At 49.9% G+C, this 21,888-nt stretch overlaps 1 protein-coding gene across 1 annotated transcript in view; it reads left to right on the top strand.

Moving 5' to 3' along the window:
* ANP32A (acidic nuclear phosphoprotein 32 family member A) overlaps positions 1 to 21,100 on the top strand; it is a 41,240-nt gene extending 20,140 nt beyond the window's left edge. Inside the window, exons 2-7 of the mRNA XM_004374697.3 lie at positions 12,337 to 12,486; positions 12,738 to 12,860; positions 15,444 to 15,642; positions 16,857 to 16,954; positions 19,485 to 19,548; positions 19,846 to 21,100. Coding sequence (XP_004374754.1) covers positions 12,337 to 12,486; positions 12,738 to 12,860; positions 15,444 to 15,642; positions 16,857 to 16,954; positions 19,485 to 19,548; positions 19,846 to 19,907 — 696 coding nt within the window. The 3' untranslated portion in view covers positions 19,908 to 21,100. The remainder of the gene's footprint in view (positions 1 to 12,336; positions 12,487 to 12,737; positions 12,861 to 15,443; positions 15,643 to 16,856; positions 16,955 to 19,484; positions 19,549 to 19,845) is intronic.
* Positions 21,101 to 21,888: the final 788 nt, after the last annotated feature.

Here is a 21,888-nt window from a genome sequence, read left to right as displayed (position 1 = left end):
GCTGACATTTTGGTTAGCAGCTGGCATATAATAAACCCGCTGTCGTCAAGTCGATTCCAACTCATAGTGACCCTATAGAACTGAGTAACAGTGCTCCATAGGGTTCCCAAGGAAGTGCCTGGTGGATTCGAACTGCCAACATTTTGGTTAGCAGCCGAACTCTTCTTAACCTCTATACCACCAGGTTTTCCGGCATATAGTTGGCACTGTAAATATTGTTGAATGACTAAATTAGGAGCCTTTAGCCTAAACAAGTAAGGAGCCCTGGTGGCGCAGTGGTTAAGCACTTGCCTGCTAACTGGAAGGTTGGTGGTTCAAACCCACCAGCTGCTCCGCGGGAGAAAGATGTGGCAGTCTGCTGTAAAGATTTATAGCTCTGGAAACCCTATGGAGCAGTTCTACTCTGTCCTGTAGGGACTCTATGAGTCAGAATCGACTTGACGGCAGTGGGAAGCCTGAACAAGTAACTGGCTTCTTTAAAGGGGAAAGAATCAAAGTCAGCATTGTAAGAGGTGGAGGAGACCTGGGGCCCGCGTCTTTGCAGGACTTCGTCATTTAGTAATTGTTGGGTACTGTTTATGTGTGACACTCATCGTAAACAGCCACTTAGCAGCAGCTGCTTCATGTGCTTATAGGGGCAGGGAGCTCACTAATTTCCAGAACTGCCCATTCTTATGTGGGACAGCCAGAATGATTTAACCCTTTTACATTATATGGAAACCCTGGTGGCGTAATGGTTAAGTGCTACGGCTGCTAACCAAAAGGTCAGCAGTTCGAATCCACCAGGCACTGCTTGGAAACTCTATGGGGGCAGTTCTACTCTGTTCTGTAGGGTCACTATGAGTCAGAATCGACTTGATGGCAATGGGTTTGTTTGTTTTTGTTTGTTTGTTTTTACAGCGTACATGGGGCAAAAAGCTGCTGCTGTGTAATTTCTGCACACTGGTGTTAGTTCTTGAACAGCCTGAGCTGCACAGAATAAATGCTCTTCCATTGGCACGTGACAGTCCTGCAGATAGTTGAATAAAGATAGCTACCATTGTCTCCCCCACGCTCGGGCCCAAACATCACTAGTTCCTTCAATTGTTCTTCCAGTGTCAGTCTCCCCCACCCTGCTTGCCTTCCTCAAGTTGGCGCTTCCTCAAGCTTCGGAATGCACAGGGTGGAATTTAAGACTTGGTCCCGTCAGTGCCCAGTGGTTTGGGCTCTGACCGAGGAACCTTGGTTCGTTCCACTTGTTTCTGTCCACACAGCCAGGGATGACCTTGTCTGTGATGGCTGCCAAGGCAAGGACCTCCTTCTCGCATTCCTGATGAAAACTAAAATCATTATGTCCTTTTTACATTGTCTCTAGTCATCTAGCCCCCATTCCTAACTCTTAAATAATTATAAAGGTTGTGAGGTTTTTGCTTTTTGGCTTGTTTTTGTTCTTAGCATTTTAATAGTAAAACAGCTGCAGACCTGTGAACAATTAACTCTTAATTTGTAACCTAATTCTGAAAACCGTAAGTATGGATAAAGTTCTAGTTCCAAAACCCAAGTGAGAAAGGTAGGACTCAGGAAATAAAACCTACAAAGCCCCTAACCTTCTCCTATTTTCCCCTCCTTTTGACTCCCGTTTACTCAGTGTCTCTCTGTGTTTGTCCATCTGTCTTGCCCTCTCCCTTCCCTGCTCCATCTCTCTCCTCTTCTTCCTTCCAGCAGACCTCGCTTCCCCACTTCTGTGCTTTCTTGTTCCACTGTTTCCCATTTATCCCCCCTCCGGTTACTAGAAATACGGAACTCCCTATTTCTTAGCATTTCTTGCACTTCAATCACCAGAACCTTTAGGAGAAAGAACCAAGATTAAATTGCTACTTACACGTGACCCTTGGCTACTTTGTTTTGTGGTCTTGGGTAGAAAAAACTCTCAGCCCAGCCTTAGGTTCTTCTGCATGATTGGTCCTGGTTTCTGCCTAAACCAGTGGTTTCCAGTCGGCGGCTGGACACTAGGCTCTGGTGCCTCAACATTTGCTCTGCTGCTGTCGTTTTTGGATAGAGGTGGTGGGGAAGGAGGCCACGGTCGAGGGTGTTACCTCTGAGGCCATTTAGCCTTCCCCTGCCTCTTCTGTGCTTGCACTCCTGCTGTGGGGCGGATGTAGGCTGGGGGCGGGGGGAGATAAAGGGGACTGGGATCAGATCTTATTCTTTTGGCTGAGGCCTGGGCTGTTTTCCTGACAGCTGTTTTTATTTTCAGTGCCTCTTTCCTCTGCTTCGAGGAATTCGCCATGGAGGGGCAGGCTGTGGCCTTGCAGTGTGGGTCCAGAGTTAGGTGTTCTTGAGTGCGGCCCAGAGCTTGATGCCACAGTGGGCTGTGTAACCTTGGGTGAGCCAGCTACCTTTGTCAGTTGCCCAGGAGAGTTGGACTGGGTCCAGTGCCCCAGAGGTGACAATGATAGGGGTCTTTTAACTCTTTGAAGCATTTTTTTAATAGCCAACTGGAAATCTGGCAGGTAATTACCTTGAGGCCATAGGCTTCCCTGTGTCAGAGTCTGAATGGCGTGGTGTCCGAGTTATGCTGGTGGGCTGGGCTGGGCAGAAGCTTTGATTCGCCAGTTCCTGTGGTTCTGATTAGCAGAACTAGGGAAACGAGTCAACTTTGTTCCACAGACAGTTCTTCCGCTCAGGGGTCCACAGGGAGTGGGTGGTAGTCAGGGTCCCACCGGGCCCAAGGCAGAGTCCCTGGGCTGGGCTGGGCCATCTTTTCGGCCCTGTTGGCCCTTAGGAAGCTGAGAATGCTGGCAGAATTGCCTCAGCAGACAGTCCTTGCTGTCCCCAAGCGGTTCTGTAGAGGCAGGTTCCCCAGTAAGGATAAAACAGGTAGTAAACGTCTGCAGGTTCCAAGAGGTGATGCCTGGGGAAGAGCTTTGTACACTGGACTGTGCTGAAGAAATGCCAGGTGTGTCAGCATTTTTGCCGCAGGTCGGGGAGGCTGGCAGAGGTGTGAGGCAGGGACAAGTTGCCTACAGACAAGGCTCACTGATGGATGGGAACTGGGAATCCTGCTCTGGATTTGCACTTGATCCTCATGGCCATTAACAGCTTTTCAACAGGGGAGTGATAGGATGGAATGTGAATGATCCAAGCAACATTTTAGGAAGAGTGGTCAGGATTTGAGCAGACCTGGTGGCGCAGTGGTTAAAGTGCTAGGCTGCTAACCAAAAGGTTGGTGATTCAAACCCACCAGCTACTCCATGGGAGAAAGATGTGGCAGTCTGCTTCCGTAAGGATTTACAGCCTTGGAAACGCTGTGGGTCAGTTCTGCTCTGTCCTGTAGGGTCACTGTAAGTTGGAATGGACTCGTCGGCAGTGGGTTTGGTTGGGTCACGATTTACCCCTGTTGCTCTCTAAGCCTTCCTGTCTTCTCATGGCTGCTTTTTTGCATGGGGATAGTGCTGTGGCTGTTTAATTAGATCATGGAGGACCGTGCTTTATTATGAACTACAGAACTGGTGAGCTGGGAACAGGACCCCTTGAGTTGAGATGCCTGCTCCCTGCTGCCCAAAGGAGGTTGGAGGCCCCCCCGATGGCTTGTGCAATGGCAGGCATCAGATGGGACAGTGCCAGCCTCCCACATTTGGAATCCAGTGCCCTGGGCCTCTGGGGGCTGTTTTTGTGATCCTGGTGTGTTTTAAGAGACTAGCTGATTGATTTTCACATTTCAGTGATTACCCGGGATAATTGCCCAGTGTCCCAGATTTCCTTTCTGGCATCCCTCAATGATGAATCTAGGGCTCCTTTGGCACATGAAATCTCCTGCCTCCTTTTGGGGAAGAGTGACTGAGTATGGGCCCACAGAACAATGAACTAGTAAGGCTGTTAACCCTGCACCTGGGCTCGCTCCATTGTCCAATGGACGGATTAGGGGACTGACCAAAAGCCCAGCGAGTGGAGGTGACTCCCTCAGGGCACACAGCAAGTTAGTGGTAAAGAACCCAGGCCATGTGACCACCTGACAAGTGTCCTTTGCACTGCTTCTCACTGCTTCTTGTCCCTTCAACTGGTTGCCATTCAGACACTACCTGCTCGGGTTAGTGTAGCCGTTGAACTCTGCCTCCAACTTCTGCTTCTCCAGGCTTTCCGGCACTCATTGAAGGTAAAAGGGAACACCATTCAGGAGATGGAGCTGGAGCCCAGGAAGTTTTCACTCCATCATGTCATCTGCCAGCCAGTTCCAAAACCCTCATCTCCCCCTCTCCCCGCTGTACCCACCCCCCAGCAAAGTCAGGTCCAAGACTTCTGCTCCTCCCTGGGCCTGTTTCCTGCTGCTCAGAGAACACTTTCCTGCACACACGGGGCTGGGGCAATCAGGGAAGGCTTCCTGCAGGAGGTGGGAATGACGGCTCATTGAAGTAAGAGCAGAATATAGATGGGAGAAACGAGGTTTCATGCAAGCAAAGGCACAGCATGAGGAAGGGGCCCAGCTCTGCCAGGGTTCGCTAAGCTGGCACATTCGACAAGCCCAAAGCCTCAGCCCTGCGCTTGCCTGGGCCATCAGATTACTGCCCTTGGCAGGAGGAAGCTGTGCTGTAGAACCAGCTCCTCTGCCTCGGCCAGGCAGAAACCAAGTCCTCCCCACACCTGTGGGAGGAGGTAGGAAGCAGGTTCTGGGCAGCTTGGGACGAGTTACAGAGTTTATGTTAATGCATCCCTCCTGGCCCTCCCCCAGCCCGGCGGCTAGCCGATACCCCGGCCCTGGCAGACAGCTTAATTACCGCTGTTGCAGCGCCTCTCCGCTGAAATAATAAGGGATGGCGTCACCCCGTTCCTGCCGCCATGTGCTCCGTGCCGGGCTTTCAGAGCGCTATTGTAGAAAACAAAAACATTCAGGGACACGAGCTCCTTGGAGAGGTTTTTTAAATTTGTTTTTAATGTAACGTGGGACCCTGCTCCTAGTTAAGATATTAAAAGATCTTTGAGAGGTGTAGAATCCCGAGTGTTAGGTACTGGAGGTTTGCAGAAACTTGAAAGCTCGGTTAATCCATGGTCATCCTTTGGGGCTGATTTCTGATCCAGGTTGGTGGTATGGTGTGGAGAAAAATCACCCAGCTCGGGGTTCCTGGGCTAGGCCCAACTCTGGACCTAGCTGCTTCCTCCAAAAAAAAAAGTGCTAAAGTAGACTGATGTTTTGCAGACTATAAAACAAACAAACAATATACCAAACCCGTTGCCATCAAGTCAGTTCTGACTCACGGCGATCCCATGCATTGCAGAGAAGAACTGCTCCATAGGGTTTCTTGGCTGTAATCTTTAAAGAAGCAGATTGCCAGGCCTTTCTTATGCAGCACCTTGGGTAGGTTCAAACGGCCGAGTTTTAGGTTAGTAGTGAGCGCAAACCATTTGTGCCACCGAGGGACCTTCTTGCAAACTATAGGTCACATTAAGAATGATCAAAAAAAGTAATGCAGAAGAATGATGGTAAGGATTTAAGTTTTGTTTCAGTTGTGTATACCTGTACACACACAGAATTGTGCATGCACTGAGCCGAGGGGTAAAATGGATTTCTTGCTGTGAGTTGTGGTCACAAAGCCACAGGCCTAGATGATCTCCAAGGCCCTGCCAGCTTTTGAAATACCCAGCTCTTCTCCCGGATCCTTGCCTTTCCCCCCCTGTGGAACATGACTGGTTCTTACAGGTTTTGCCACACTTGTCTGTTGAGGCAAAACCCATAGATTTTACGGTTAAAATGACAGAATCACTAGCATCTATCACTCCTGTGTAACACCTGAGGGGAAGCCTTTGTCTCCTCTGCCTTGGTGTCTCAAACAGCTTGGCCCTGTAGCTAGAAATGAATCTGCAACAGGGGATGGCCCATTTAAAAGCTGACCTATTTAAAACCCACGAGCACTGAAAAACACGGGGTCAATTTGATTTGAGTCTTCTGTGCAAAGACTGGAACTTGAAAACTAAATTAGTCAGGAACTTACAGGTTTGAAACCAGAGCTACAAATATTTATTGAATTCTTGCTTAGAGAAGGAAAAGAAAACCAAGGTTCTCCGTTAGTGGGAAAAGAAACAGCAAGCAAACAGTGCGAAAACACAGCCCTCAGCTGATCTGTAGTTGAGGAGGTATGCTTCAGGCACGCTGGCTTGGTTTTCCGCCCCAGTTCAGAGGCCTCAGTTCAGAGGCCTCGTGTTTTCATAAGGAAGCCTCGCAGGCAATTTAGGTGACTGGGATCTGCTGGCCTCCCTCTCCTTCCTACTCAGTGAAGGTGTGGATGAAGGGGAAGTCAAGTGGCTTCTTCCAAGCTGGGGACACTCTTAAGTATGTGCTTTCATTTATTCCAGCCCTAGGAAATGAGGAGTATTGTCGTTGGAGGAAACTGGAGCTCAGAGAGGTGAGCTGCCTTGTCCGAAGTCACAGAGCTAGTAACTAGAGAGTTTAGATTTGCACCTGGTCTGTCTAACTGCAGAGACAGCCTGCTGTCCTCAGGAAGTGCTGGGAAAATAAACAGCAGTTCTCAGGCTGAGCTTTCTTCTCTGAGCTCTTCCTTCAGAGGGCCCCATTTCAGACCTAAGCTGGCCATTTAAATCAGGGTGGCCTTCACGGGCGTGTGGCCTGTGCAGTCGCTCAGGGCCCTGTGCTTGGCTTAATGTTCTGCTGTCATCGTCTGGAAATTCTTAATAATTTTTGAGCAAGTGGCCCCCATTTTCAGTTTGCACAGGCGACGTAGATCATGTAGCCAGTGCTGGCTTTAATCTAGTGCATCCTCCTCCTTGGTCTTTCTGGGCCCCTTTTCATCCCCCTTAGCATGCCCATCGCATCTGTGGCGGAGGTGTGGAGGAATGCACTCTGTCCCAACCTCAGTCCTGCTACCTGCCACATTAGACTGGGGCTGTTTATCGGGCCGTTGTCCCCCCACCGCCCAAGCCCTCCACTGCGCCTCTTGCTGGCAAGGATCCCAGCCTTGGCTGGCAGTGGCCAGTGTGCCCTCCGCATTGGCCCAGGTGAACAACATTGAAGGAGCGCCGTCTGTGGAGGGGGTGTTTCTCTGGGGCTGTTGTGTGCAGGCACTGGTTCCGGTAGGGGTGGCGGGGGCTGGGAGAGTGTGCATAATTGACCTGCCCCCCGCCCCCCAGGGGCTATTCTTGAGTTGGAGGCAGAAAATAAACACCTAAAAAAAGTTATTGTTGTCTGTGAAAGGCAGGGTTCATTCGACACTTATTCGACCAGTTACATAGAAATTTCACAATGGTGTGACTCACATCTGCGTTCCCAGCTCCCCAGCTCCGAGTGGTGGGCTTGGCACCATCAACAGGACATTTATTAAGCAGTTGCTCTGGTGTCCAGCTGCCCGCTAGGCTGATTACGGAGGACAGTCCCTGACCTCTAGGCGGAGCGGGTGCTTAATACACGATTAAATGATTCATACAGCGGCTGCCCTCGGGGCCCCAGGATGCTCAGAGCTGGGTGCGGGAAGGCCCCTAGTTTCCTGGGGAGGGGGCTTGAGCTAGATTTGTGGTAAAGGTGAGAGGTGGGGAGTAATGAGATAGGAGGTCAAGAATGGAGGGCCTCGGAGGTCATGCTTAGGAACTTGACTTTTCTCTGGAGGCAGTGGGAAACTAGGAATGTTTTCTAGGATGGAGTTTGTACTTTATAGGTTAAACAGCTATTATCATCCCCTTTCTGCAGAAGCAGAAGCCTGAGACCTCGGGGATGGAGCCTAGGAACATTCAACCAGTTGGGTCTTTGGACCCCAAGTCAAGGTCTGTGTCCTGTAGTCCAGGCTGTCTCCTGGCCGTGTTCGTCCCCACAGTCACAGAACCCTGTTTGGAGGCAAAAGCAGGCTTGAGGTGACAGAGACCAGGGCTGCAGTGTTGGGAATGGAGAGGAAAGGTCAAATTTGAGACATTTTTAAGGACAAGATTTCAGTTTTGAAACAAGCAGTGGTCGTTCCTTAAAGTAATAATGTGTTCGTGTCTATAATGGACGTTTCAGCTCCCATTGGCGAGAAGAACTGATGCTGTCTGGCTTTGGGGACAAGTTTTTCAGGAAATGCAGGAGGGGTCTTCCACCCTCCCTTCCCTGCTCTCTGACTTCTTGGAAGCTCCAGTGCCTCCCCACCAACACCTCTTGGGGCTAAATGAATAGAAGGGCTCCCCTTGGGCATTAACACTGGAGAAAAGAAGCTTGCCATCCTGTGAAGGTTTGGCTTCGGGGGCTGCAAAGCTTATACAAGCAGAGTAATTCCAGTTGTTGAACCAGAGAAAGTAACCACATTCTGGTATTTTTAAACAGCCAGTGGAATTTTGAGAGCGTCTAAACCCAAAGTACAAGTTTTCAGTTTAATTTTAACTTTGCGCTTAGCTCACACCCAGGACTTGGCAGGGGAAATAGACCTTAGTTTTGGGGTTTTGTTTTTTTTTTTTTTTTTCTGTCCTTTTTAAGCAGAACACACCCTGGATGTAGAAGTGGTGTTCTCTTTGCATTGGCGAGTTTCAGAGAGCAGCTGCCAAGCAGAGATGAGAAGTGGGTTGAAATTGCAGCGGGGTTTAGAGTCAAATGGTTGGAGGCTTTGAAACGTGCTAGCCTACCCTGCCAGGGGCGGATTATCCAGTAGGCAAGGTAAGCACCGTGCTTACCAGATCATCTGTAGTGAACAATTCTACATCTTTTCACCACGTCAGAGATTTTCCTTCTAGGTATGGCTGGCATCTGTCTCTCTCCCAGCCCCACAACACCTTCCTGCAGAACCAAAGCCTCTTTTCAAATTTACAATCCCTGACAGGGACGGATGACCAGTAAGCAGGGTAAGCATGGGCTTACTTGTGCTTACTCAGTGAACAACTTCACTACAGATGATCTGGTAAGCTTATTGGCTCATCCAGCCCTTTGTGGAGCTCTGAGCAGTTGTAGCCCTCCGTGGAGGCAGGGGGATGGACTGAATGACTCCACAGGGGAGCTGTCAGGTTGGTGTGGCTGCTTTGTCTTGTTTGGTCTGTTTTCACCTCCTGGGCAGTCCCCCGCGGAAGGCACCACCCTACCCTGCCTTGCTGTGCCCAAGAAGCAGTGGGCTTTCCCCCCGCTAGGTTTGGGCTTTTTGGTGATATCAGCAACCTCCAGATCTCAGCCCTGCCTGAGCCATCTCATCTTTGATCTTGCCCCAGACAGTGCTGCATCACCAGGAAGGAAATGCAGAAACAGTGGGGATTCCAGAGACCCCACCACCCAGACCGTTAACAGCCACCTTGGTGGGTCAGAGAAACCACAGGGTTTCCCAAGGGCGGCTTAGGGAAGAGGGAGGCCGTGGCCCAGTCGGGATTGCTGCTGCCTGGTGCAGCTTCATCTCAGCCAGGGCTTGCCTAGGCTCTGTGCGTTGGTTACTGAGGAAGTGTAACCAGGGTAGGGTCTGCTGGGAGTGGCACCCAACTGGCTAGTGTGACAGTTAAAAGAAGGGCTACAGGGGAGCAGCTAGGGTCAAGGGAACTTGTAGAATTGAGCTGGGGGTCTGGGGGAGCTTGGCTCCTCCATTTGGGAATGTTGGAGAAGCTGTCTGGGCGCCCTCTTCATCTTACAGCCGACACTGCCCAGCTCGGTCCAGTAGACACCTTTCTGTATGACTTTGTCCTAGGGTTTTTAACAGGGAGAATGCCCCATAATAAATACTCCATGGGGTGGTTGTGAGAACCAAATGTGGTAGTATGTGTGAGGGACTTAGAGTGTCCCTGGTTCATGACAAGGGCTCCAGAAAGATCCAGTGACTATTATCAATGAAAAGTAGTAGTAGTAGTAGTAGTAGTAGTGGCTTGCTTATTGCCCCCGGGGGTGGCCACCAGTTTAGATGTGGTATTGGGAGCTGGGGACTGGCCTGGTCAACTGTCTGTCTGTAGACTTCCTAGGCAGTCTGCCCCCAGCAATGTCCTCAGCCTGAAGTCCCCAAGGCTGCCGGCAGGGGTGGCAGGCAACATTGAGCCTCTCCAGGAAAGAGGCCGACTTCCGGGCAGAATTCCCTTGATGCCCCAGCAGCCCCTCCCTCCTCACTGAGGCCCTCCTCTCTCCGTGGCTAAGGACTAAAAGGAGAAGCCCTTGATCCACCTAGAAAAAGCACATGTCTGAAGTCTTTGAGGGTGGACTGGAATCCCTTCTCATATTTGTCTTTCTTTGGTGGAGCTTAAAGAATTCCCCGGGCCTTCCAAGGGAACCAATTGCTAAAGAAGACTGTGGACCTCGTGATTTCTAGTGTTTACTGCAAATGAAGGCGCTGCTTCCCCTCCCCCAGTGCAGTTAATCTCCAGCATTTGCTCTGGTCCCCTAAGGCCTGGCTGCCTGACTCCACACTGCTTCCCAGCCTTAGGGCAGAAGGCCTACAGCATTTATTCCCAGGCACTCTTGTCAGTGTCCTTGAGAAGTTGGCTTGACCTGGCCACCTGGCTTCTACTGGGGGCTGAGGGGATGGAGAGGGACTTACCTTCTCCCATCTCAGAGCCAGCGGCAAGGTGGGCACTGGTGGCCAGTGCCTAGGCTGAGAGCTCCTTAGCTCTGGGAGGGAGCTGTCGTGCCCCTGCTTGCCTCCTCTCTGGGCTGTGCCCGACGGAACCTGCAGATTGCTGCTGTCTTGTCTTAGGCGGAGCCGTATGCCTCTATCCACTAGGAAAGGATGAAAGCAGGGTAGCTGCGGGGCTCTGAGATCCAGATGTACCCAGAGCACCCCGGCTCTGCCTTGCTGTCAGGAGTGGACTCATGTGGAAGGGGGATGAGGGGGCAGCCTGGTGTGTGTGGATCCTGTTCCCATCACTTCTTCTCCCATTGGTGAGAAATCAGGACCTTTATGTGGAATTCCCAGGGAGGCAGCGTATCTAGTCAACAACAGAAAGAGTTTCCTAGAGGGCGGCAGGTAGGGGGCAGGTGGGGATGGCTGTGTTCTGGGCTGAAGGGACTCTGGGCCGGGCATTGTAGGGGGTCTCAAGCACTAGGCACAGCAGGAGGGATCACCTCTCAGGGGCCTTCCAGACCAGGCTTTGCAGGCGGCCGGACTGCTCTGCAGGCAGGAATGGCTAACTCTGGGCCATCTGCCTGAAGGAGCAGGCACCCTCATCTCTCTTGCTGACTCCGCTGGGTCACTTCATGCCTGAGACTTGATTAGTCTTCCCCAGCTTGTCTTTATTCGTCTTTCCTGGAGCCTGGAACTTTTAACCTTTTAACAACCTAATGACAGCATAGCTTTCTATTGGTTCTTTCCGCCTCATTAGAAATAAAGGATATAGGATCCAAATTTTGGGTTTAAGAGAAGAAGAGAGGTAGACAAAGGGCAAAACTGCCTCCAGGGAGTTGGGGGAGGGGGGAGGGTAGACGGGGGACAGAGGTGCCTCCAAAGATAGACTTTTGGACTTTCCCAACCTCAGCGTTTCCTTATGGGCCCATCCTGGGGTTATGGGTTTCTGTTTTCTCTCGCACATCTATATCCAGGACCCTGAAAAGCAAAGTGCAGCCGCGCAGTCCAACATGGTAGCCACATGTGGCTCTTCACATTTCCGTTAATTAAAATTAACTCCCATTTACAGGTGAGTTCCTCAGGTGCACTTGCCACATTTCAAGTGCTCAGTAGCCACGTGGCCACTCTGTTGAGCAGCGCTGGTCTAGAGAATGGAGAATCAGAGGGGTCCCTCGTCTGCTGCCCCTGCCGTGGGGCAGGCCAAGTGGGTGACCACAGTGCCGAGCGCCAGCCCCCAGGTGGGCAGGCTCTGACCACCAGAGCCAGCGAGAGCAAGTGTATGTGTGCGTCTCGGGAACCATCAGCAAGCAGAGGGTCCCACCCTCGAGGTGAAAGGAAGGTGGGGGCTGAGGACAGCAAGTAGGCTGGAGTCATGCTGGGGCGCTCGGCTGGGGAGATGTGATGGAATGGTGAGTCCTAGGCCCCGAGGGCCCTGAACAGCACTATGGCTCATGCTGGCAGGGAGCTGTGGGGCTGGGGGTTTTCCTTTTAATGGGCTTTCGGGAGAATGTGGCAGTAGGGTTGAAATGACACCACTGTTGCCTGCCTACCTGTGGCAGCAGGGCTCATTGGATTCGTCCAGCCAAGTCCCTGTCTGGAGTGGCTCCTGGTTCTGCAGCTCTGCTTACCCCAGCCCTGCCCTTCCCTCAGTATTGCTAAAGACAGGAAGACCAGGGTGCGTGAATCTAGCCTTTGATCGTTGGCAGTCCAGTGGTCCGGAAGAGCCAGAACTGACATGTTTCAGTCCAGTGTCACCTGGACTGCTTCCTGGTCCATCTCTCTGTCGTCCAAGAAGGCCCTCTAACACCTTCCCTGGCCCCAGCCCCCATTCCGCACTTCCATTCATGTCTCCTTCCCTTCCCAGGTGAAAGAGCTTGTTCTGGACAACTGTCGGTCGATTGAAGGTAAAATCGAAGGCCTCACAGATGAATTTGAAGAACTGGAGTTCTTAAGTACAATCAACGTAGGCCTCACCTCAGTCGCAAACTTACCAAAGTTAAACAAACTTAAGAAGGTAAATACGAGTATAGAGAGAGAGAGTGTGTGTGAGTGTGAGTGTTGGGGTGGGGGGTGAGGAGGAAGGGCTTATTACCTGGTGCTTAGGGAGCATAATTGCAGGTAAAACCAAGTGCCTGCACTGACATGCCGGTTAAGTCTCTGAGACGACTTTCCCTTCCCGCTCTGTCTGGGGAGAGCCGGGCGCTCTGAGCCGAGCCTGATTGTAAGAGCTGTTTCTTCTGCTTTTTCCCTCCCTGCCTTGTTTAGCTTGAACTAAGCGATAACAGAATCTCAGGGGGCCTGGAAGTATTGGCAGAAAAGTGTCCGAACCTCACACATCTAAACTTAAGTGGCAACAAAATTAAAGACCTCAGCACAATAGAGCCACTGGTAAGTCATTTGAATCCTCCCTTCTCTGTAGGGGATGAGGGGTGGGGAGGAACTGGTATCAGGGAATACTACTATTTATCTTACTTTGATTCTCATTATTGTTCTGTGAGATGCACTTGAAGCTACTATTTTTTTGTCGATAGAGAAACCAAGGCCCATAGAAGTGGAATGGCATGACGGAGTCGAATAGTCAAAACGGGCAGTCACTGGGAAGGTGGGGAAGGTGGGGTAAGGACCCTGGTCTCAGTTTCTGGTCTCATGCTTTTCCCTTCACAGTTTCTGCTTAACTTGGGGAAGCTGAGCTATGGTTTCTTCAGGCTTAGCATAAGCTCTCGCTCCTCCCTGGGGGTGAGGAGGGAGCAAATATCCAAGGATTAAGCCGGCCCCATGTCTTAGCAGACACCCATTTTTCCTTGGGTCACTTGATCTGAGGCTGGTGACTCTGAATTGATGGGCGTAGGCCCACCCCAACACAACCTCTGGATGACAAGGACCTGGGGTGGCAGACACCTGTGTGGTACGGGAGCCTCCTGCAGGCCTTCCTTTACATGGCAGAGAGAAGAATGACCCCTGGTCACTGGTCTTTGGTGTGACTTGGCCACGGCTGCAGAGAGCTGGACAGTTTACATCTCCTGCTCCTCCTTGGAGAGCTGAGCACACCCTAAACCTTACTGATGAACCAGAAAGGGGCAAGTGCTGGTCAGAATAGCAATGTCTACACGACCAGGGTCTGAATTACTGTGCTTCCTTGATTTTAAGTACAGCCTTTTTATTTTTTTTTTTAAATTCTAACATTAAGTAAGTACATTGAAACACACTATTGTAAATTTACATATAAGAATCGCCTTATAAACCATGCACTTAGGATTGGGGAAAGACCATGAGGACTTCTTGTTTAGTCTGCTTATGCTTCCCTTTTCTGGGTATATAGGGTGGAGGTTGGGAGCACCCCCTCAGTTGTTTGGGTGTGGGTTTGCAGGGTTGTTGCCTTAAAAACACTCCTTGCTCTCTGTGGAAGCTCAAGGGGCTGGCTGATGGGGCAAAGGTAGCAGAACAGGGAGCTGGCATTTCTCTCCCAAGGTCAAACTTTACTTGTCCATCTGTGGCTTGGGGTCAACTAAATAATGTGCTTCCCACAGAGCTGCTTTTCAGATTTTCCGCTGATCTAGAAGGAAGCAAAACTGTTCGTATCCACTGAGAAGTCTTGATTTCATAGGGAAAGGAGAAATCTTTGAAGTTTTGTGTGTGTTATGTTTTGGGGGCGAGGTATGGAGACTGAGTATATCAAATCCCTATACAATGATTCAGTCACCACTAAAGATTAGAGACCCTCTTCTGTTGCCCCCCACCCAGCTTCTACGTGTTTATCAGGGATGGGAAGCTGCTGTTAGTTGAGTGTTACCCTTGACCCCTCTGCTGAGAATGAGCCAGGTCTCCATCATGAGATCCTGAAGAGAGCAACCCTGACTCCCAGCGTTGACCCTGAGGGCCAGCAGCTCTCCTTTCTGGTCAGGCACAGTCCAGTCAGAGTAGGGCTGAGCTGGAATGGGGGTTCTTGTAGACGTAAGGAGTGGGAGGTCAAGGTGCAGTTCTGTTCCTTGCTAGCCGTGTGACTGTTTTATTTTCTGGGCTTCAGTTTCCTCAGCCATCGAACAGGGATGATATAGCTATAACCCATCTGGTATAAAGCTTTGACCTAATCCTGTTGTTGTTAGGTGCCATTGAGTCAATTTCAGTTCATTGTGACTCCGTGTGCAGAGTAGAACTGCCCCAAAGGGTTTTCTAGGCCGCGGGCTTTACAAAAACAGATTGCCAGGTTTTTTTCCGGTGGAGCTGCTGGGTGGGTTCAAACTACTAACCTTTTACTAGCAGCCAAACACTTAACCATTGCACACCAGGGCTCCTGTAATCACAAAATCGACCCCCCAGGCCCGCCCTCCCCACCGCTCCGGAGGCCTCTTAGTTACAGTAGAAAGGTCTGCCTTCTTGGCGGGCAGTACTGCAGAGGAAGCGCGGGTTCCAGCTTGGTCTGCCTGACTCCTGTGCCTCCAGGTGTTTCCTCATCTGTCAAACGGACTGATAATCGTTCTACCTTACAGGAGTGGTGAGGATAAATTGAGTTATACTACATATAAAGTACAATGTTAGCTATGATTGTTATTACTAGATACAGGGTTAGTTCACATCTCCTTCTTGGTCCCCTGTGGCTCGTTGGCCGCAGGGGAAGGACAGGGACCAGCAGCAAAGCACTTGGCTTACGTTGTAAGAGAGCCCTGGGTTAATTTCAAGCCAGTCACTGTTGAGGCAAAAGCTGAATTGCAGAATAAAGTATTAGCTAGGTTTTAAAGATCCTCACGTCCAGTCCCCTTGTCCAGATGCAGGACTGAGGCCCACAAACCAGGGTGATGTGCCCGGGCACACACAGGGCTGAGCAGAGCCACACCAGGGGTTCCTTGTCACCTGCAAGACCTGAGGGCTCCACATGTTCTCACGTCACCCCCACCGGTTTCTCAGGGTTGCTTTTGACCTTCCCACCCCGCCTCCAACAAATTGCTCACTGTTACTTCATTTTCCCACTTGCAGAAAAAGTTAGAAAACCTCAAGAGCTTAGACCTTTTCAATTGTGAGGTAACCAACCTGAACGACTACCGAGAAAACGTGTTCAAGCTCCTCCCACAACTCACGTATCTCGATGGCTACGACCGGGACGACAAGGAGGCCCCTGACTCGGATGCCGAGGGCTATGTGGAGGGCCTGGACGACGAGGAGGAGGACGAGGACGGTGCGTGCTGGAGGGAGGGCCGGGACTGTTGGGGGGCCCCCACCTGCTGCTGAGGGCAGCTAGCGGCCTACCTGTTTTCAAGCTGTGGAGGGGAGTGGGCTGTCTACTTTGTTTACTGTTACTTTCTAACCTGCCCCAGAGAAACATCCTGAGAGTCTTCAGCTGCATAGAAACTTCTTAGGCAACCATCTATCTGAAATCATTCTCACTTCAATTTTTCCCCCTTTCCGAAACTGCCCAGGGGGTGAATTTTACATTGTCTCTGCAATATGACCATAGACTTAGACAGTCTTCCAAGGGGGTGGGCATGGGGATAGAGGAAGGTGGGGTGCAGCCTCAGGGTCCCCTCTCCCCATCTGGGTGTCCAGTGGAGGTGAGGTTATGATCTGGAGAGGTGGTGGCACCCTTGGTGGCTGCAGCCCACAAGGCCATAGGCTAAGACTTGGGCGTGTGGCCTCAGGAGCCCCAGGGGCCCCAGGCAGTGAAGGAGGCTGCAGGCAGCATGTTCCACAGGCACTGGCAGTGGGGGAGAAGGGCTGGCACAGCCGGGCCTTCAGGGAGGAGAACAGAGCCTCTCCTCCTCTGCCCCCGACACCTGCTCGCCTGCAGCCGTGCAGGTCTTCATGGCCGGGGGAAAGCTGAGAATTGAGACACTTGCCCAGTTACTTCAGACACGAGTTTGTGTGTTTCCTTGTTAGGTTGGGAGTCTTTTGCAAGATAATCAGATACCCTGTTGGCCTTACCGGGGATCTTGTGATATGGCAGAAAGGGCACATGGGTCCTGAGACCCAATTTCTAGACCCAGCTCTCCCACTGATTTGATGTGTGGCCCTGAGCCAATCACTTCCATGCCTCAGGTTTCCATCTTCAAGGTGGGGAGTTAGGACTGGTGCTCTTTTTTATTGACTGGTCAGCTCAGGCCCTGTAGCTTGTTCGTCTGTTGTCTCAGCTTTCCACACGGGATCTTGGATTTTGTTAAACTTGCAGGGAGGGTGTCTCTTGGATCACTTTCAGACATGTGTGATGACATATTGGTACTGCTTTCGTGAGCATTAAAGCACTCAGACTTTGGCCTAGGTGGGTGTGGGAGGGTCCCAGGCCCACACTGAAGACCCTGCCACCCCTGCCTGTCCCACCAGCCGGGGCCTGTGTTGGCGTGAGGGAGCAGCAGCTCCCTGCCAGATGTGTTCTTACTCCCCATTTTGGTTGCACAGAGGAAGAATACGATGAAGATGCTCAGGTAGTAGAAGACGAGGAGGACGAGGAGGAGGAGGAGGAAGGTGAAGAGGAGGACGTGAGTGGAGAGGAGGAGGTAAGGAGCTAGTGCTGGGCAGGGTGGGGTTCCTCTCTCCCCAAGCTCCCCCTGCTTGCTGTCTCTGAGTCAGTTCCACTAAAGGACTCTGGGATCAGCCCAGTAGCCCTGGTTGGAAAGTCACCTCCCCTGTGGACAGAGAAATGGTTTCATTCCATACTGTTTTACTGGTCTTGGGGAGACAGGACTTCCAGCGAGCCCTGGGGAGGTGGGTGGATTAGGAGTGAGGAATAGAGGATTCTGGAGGCAGGTAAAGAAGGGGCCCAGGTAAGCCCAGCCCTCATTTCTGTGTGAGTTCGTACAGAAGTACAGAATCAGTGTCCCCATTTCCTGCCTTTTTTGCATTCATGTGTTAGTTCAGTGACTGTTCACTGAGCACTTAAGAGTGTGCTAGGGAAAATCAGAGACCAGCACTACCTTGAAGTGGTACATGCTTGCAGGGTAAAACACTGCTGGGTCCCAAATCAGTGACATGGGTCACCTGTGAATGGTGGCAATCATACATCAGGAGTCGTACACTATCCTAACAGATTGGCCAGTTCACAATTATTGAACAAGGTCTGTGAAATGTCTGTGAGGGGTAACACAGTACAGAGGTTAAGAGCGCAGTCTTTGTGGGGCTGAATCCCAGCTCTGCCACTTGCTAGCTGTGTGTCCTTGGGCAAGGTATCTGACATTTCTGGGCCTGTTTCTTCACCAGTACGATAATTATCCTATTAACAACCCTATTTTACTGGATTGTTAATAGGACAAAATAAAATGAAAGTAAAATGCTTAAGGACTGTCTGACGGGTAAGTGTTCATCCACTCACTATTTTAGGCTGTCAGATCCTTTTCCAAGGTCCTGGGTTTTATGTTTGGATGTCCGAGTCTCTATAGCGAAGTCATTTTCCGTGACTTTTTCGGAATTCTGAATCGGCGTTTGCAAATTGCCAGAGTTAGGTTATTGTTGTTGAGTGCCATCGAGTCAGTTCCTCCTCACAGTGACCCTACAGGACAGGGTAGAGCTACCCCACCGGGCTTCCTGGAGAGATTCAAAATGACAACAGCACCGGCAACAACACGCTGGCGTTTCCCCTTCCAGGGATCCCTGCTCTCTCCCCCAGTTTCCCGTCTCCCTTAATTCAGAGCAGAGACGTCCGCCTGCCCTGCAGACTCGCTCAGGCAGAATCTCCCAGGCGCCCCACCCTGGGCCTGGGAGGAGCAGCAGGTCAAGGCGACTAGGAAAGCTGATGAGATGGGTTTGGTGTCTCTCTATTCCTGGGCTGGATTTCTTTTCTTCTTCAGTCTAAGCTGCTAGACTCACTTCTAAAGAATATTGTAGTATTTTAAAAATGAAGACTGAAAAATAAGTCCTCCTAGGACAGGGCAACCTGTCGCGTTGGCTAATGGATTTTTCATCTTGCCCTTCCTGTCACAAGAGCTGCAGTGTGCAGGGACTTTTCTTTGTAATCTCACTGACCATCTGTAGATTTCCAGCTTCCAGTAAAAGAGAGTTTATACACAAAAACAGAACCTTAGCAAACAGACTGATTAGGGAACTGTTTGGTGACGTTACAGAAGGCTATTTCCCTAGACAAAAAGAAGTCTGTCACCAAGTTCTTTTTAAACAATGGGCTGCCTGATGCTTTTTAGGAACATTGTTCAATATTCAGAAATTCAACTAGCCCATAACTTAAGTAGCAGCGTAAAACGAGGGCCCTGTGTTGAGAATGAAACCATACACCTTGCTGAATCTCAAGGGAGTTAGGAATGTGGTCCTTGAGGGAGCCTTGAATTTATCCACCCCCTTCCCTCGGTGGTGCAAATGATTTAATAGCTAGACTGCTAACTGAAAGATTGGAGGTTCGAGTCCACCCAGAGGCACCTTGGAAGAAAGGCCAGGCAATCTAATTCCAAAAAATTAGCCATCGAAAATCCATGGGGCACAATTCTACTCTGACACACATGAGGTTGCCATGATCAGAATAGACTCAACAGCACTGGTTTTCCCTCGGCTCCAGGTGGTCCGAGTCTGCAAGATGGTGTAGGTACTGGGTAGGATAGGGTAGGGTTGGACTTACCCTCAGAATCTGGATTTGCTGAAACTGGAGTCTTGCCTAGAAGCCAGAACTACATTAAGGACAGATGGACTGATGGATGGTCTACTTTATATGGCAGGGAATCTGCTAAACTGCCATTATTATAGGGGCTTTAGATCGGGAGTTACCCGAAAGTAGAATGTACAACCCCCTAACATATTGTTTGCAGAACCCCCTAACGTACTGTTTGCTGATCATGTATGTGATATGGGTACTTCCGGAGGAAGGGGTTCAAAGCTTTGTGCAGATTCTCCAAGAGGTCCTTGATCCAACCTAAGCTAAGAACCTCTGCTTTAGGTTTATCCTGAGATGGCTGGTCCTTGGTCTGGGGCTCCGAGAGACTGGGGTGACCCCTATCTCTTTGAGCTCAGTGTTGGGAAAGTGGCTGCCTCCGCGTGTCCCTAGCCTGGGAGTATTTCTAATGTTCTGATGTCTGTCTTCTCTCTTAGGAGGATGAAGAAGGTTATAACGACGGGGAAGTAGATGACGAGGAAGACGAAGAAGATCTTGGTGGTATGGCGGCGTTCTTCCTCTCGGTGGTGGCAGGCTGGCCCCTTTGGTTGGCCTGAGAGTGCCTAGGCCCTGAGAGCCAGCCCTAGCAGTGGGTGGAACACTCCCTCCTCCCCGAGGCCCCAGGTGCCTCCCTGGCTCTGCAGATACCCCGCCTTAGTTTGCTGGGGATGATAGGCCTCGGGTTACGAAGCCCTAGAAGCCCTAGACCCGTGTGGTCCCCTGGTTTCTCTGCGGGCGGGGTAAGTTAAAGAGACAAGACCCATGTTTAATCTCAGTGCCTTTTCTTTACTCTTCCAGAAGAAGAAAGGGGTCAGAAGCGAAAACGAGAGCCTGAAGATGAGGGGGAAGATGATGACTAAGCGGAATAACCTATGTTGAAAAATTCCGATTGTGATTTGACTGTTTTTACCCGCACCCCCTTCCCCCAACCCTGCTGCCCCCCAACCCCGAGACTTATTTTTTTCTGATTGTAATGTTGCTGTGGGAACGAGAGGGGAAAAGTGTACTGGGGGTTATGGGGAGGGGGAGGGGGGCGGGAGAGGGTGGAATAAAATACTATTTTTACTGCCACTCTTTATTTTTCTTTCCCCTACTTTTTCTCTGTGTCTGGTTCAGTCCCTGTAAATGCAATCGCTGAGGACACACGGAGTGAGCGTTTGTTCCTTACTCGCAAAGAGGATGGTTTGGAGGTCTTACATTTCCTGGTATTTCCCGTATCTCGTGAGTTGGTTGGAAGCCCGTGGCTGGCCTCCGTTGGTTACTAGTCGAAGCCCAGGAGAGGCTGAGCACCGGCTGTATCTTAAGGCTTGTTCTGGATCAGATGACTTCGCATTTCTTGGGCCTGCTAGAGGCATCGGTCACTCGGGTTTGTAAATAGTAACCTAAAGGCGTATTTTGGCACTGGTTTGGGGATAATCCCCATCTCCCCCCGCCCCTCCCGGCTCAGATGGTGGTGGGCTTTGCTGTACAAAGAGGACTCTGATGTTACACTGATGTTTCAGCTAGAGAGCTGAGAACAGCAGGCTTACAAGTCATAAGTAAAATGAATTTGATGATTACAATTAAAAGAGAAGAAGCAAACCCTCAAACTTCAACCTCTTTAAAAGGAAAAAAAAAAAAAACTTGCCCTGTCTTGGTCTGTAAAATACTAGAACTCTTTGTTTTACAAAATGACAAGAGGATTCTTCCACGTGTACTTCTGTGCTCAGAACATTTTTACGGGCCTAACTAAGTACAGGAGACGTTGCTGCATGTCGGCTGGGTTTTTTTTTTTTTTTTTTTTCATACACCCAAGCACGGAAAACTAATGCAAAATTGTATTTTCTTACCTAGTGAAAATCTGAAATGACTGCAAATTCCTAGTGAATGTACAGGTTGGCTTTTACGTCCCTCTTCTGGATTGCTGTAGAAGTGACGTGTTATTTCCTAGCCCGTGTTTCACCTGTATAAAAAACATCTGCACCCGTTCTTCTCCTCTCCCTCAGAGGAGCCAAACTTTGAGTTCTATGTCTGTCTGTCATTGATAAATTTCAATAAATCTTTTTATACAATTTTTTTGGGGGTGGCTTCTTTGAGTCCCAACAGGCCACTGATTTTCTAAGAGGCGTTCTAGGTAACTTGCTAGATGGCTGGGTGTGAGGAGGGGGGTTCCGTTTTGTTACCTGATATACTAGCTTTTCCTTTAAAGTGTGGAACCTAATGCTACATTTGGATACTTTCGGTCTCAAAGCCAGACACAGTGGTATGCTGTCTGCATTAAAAGATTTAAAAAAAAAGCACCAAAAAGTTGGTAGAGTTTGGGCCAACCATAGAACTTTCTTTTGAATATCTTCCATTTTATTTTTCAGACTAAAAATATATGCTTGAAAACCTCAGGAATATCTAAAACGAGTTCCTAAACAGATGTATACATGATGTCTTGTTTCTTCCTTAACAGATTATGACTTGCCTCTCTAAGTAGTCTTCTATTTATGTTAACTGGCTACATAGTTTATCAACTGTATTCTGATTTGCTTAATTCTAATCAAATGGTTAGTTACTGGGGTTATTTCTATCTTGCCACTACAGTGAACATTCTGTTACATAAGTAATTGCTCATACTTTCTTTAGATTTTGTAATACAAACTCTTAGAGTCGTTGAACCAAAAGTTAAATTGTTTCATCCTTCATGCTTTTTAATAACAAATGTATAAAAAGCAAGGATAAAATTACCTTGCGAGGCAGGTGAAATACAAAGATGTAATTAGTGATAACAAAAGAGTAGTATAGGTGTAGGATTTCTTGTATGTTACTGAAGTTTAGTTGGTACCAATTTACCCTAGAATGTTACAAATACAAGCT

The sequence above is a fragment of the Trichechus manatus genome, unplaced genomic scaffold, assembly GCF_000243295.1.
Source record: "Trichechus manatus latirostris isolate Lorelei unplaced genomic scaffold, TriManLat1.0 scaffold00030, whole genome shotgun sequence".
NCBI lineage: Eukaryota > Metazoa > Chordata > Mammalia > Sirenia > Trichechidae > Trichechus > Trichechus manatus.
This window is presented reverse-complemented; position numbering and strand designations above follow the sequence as displayed.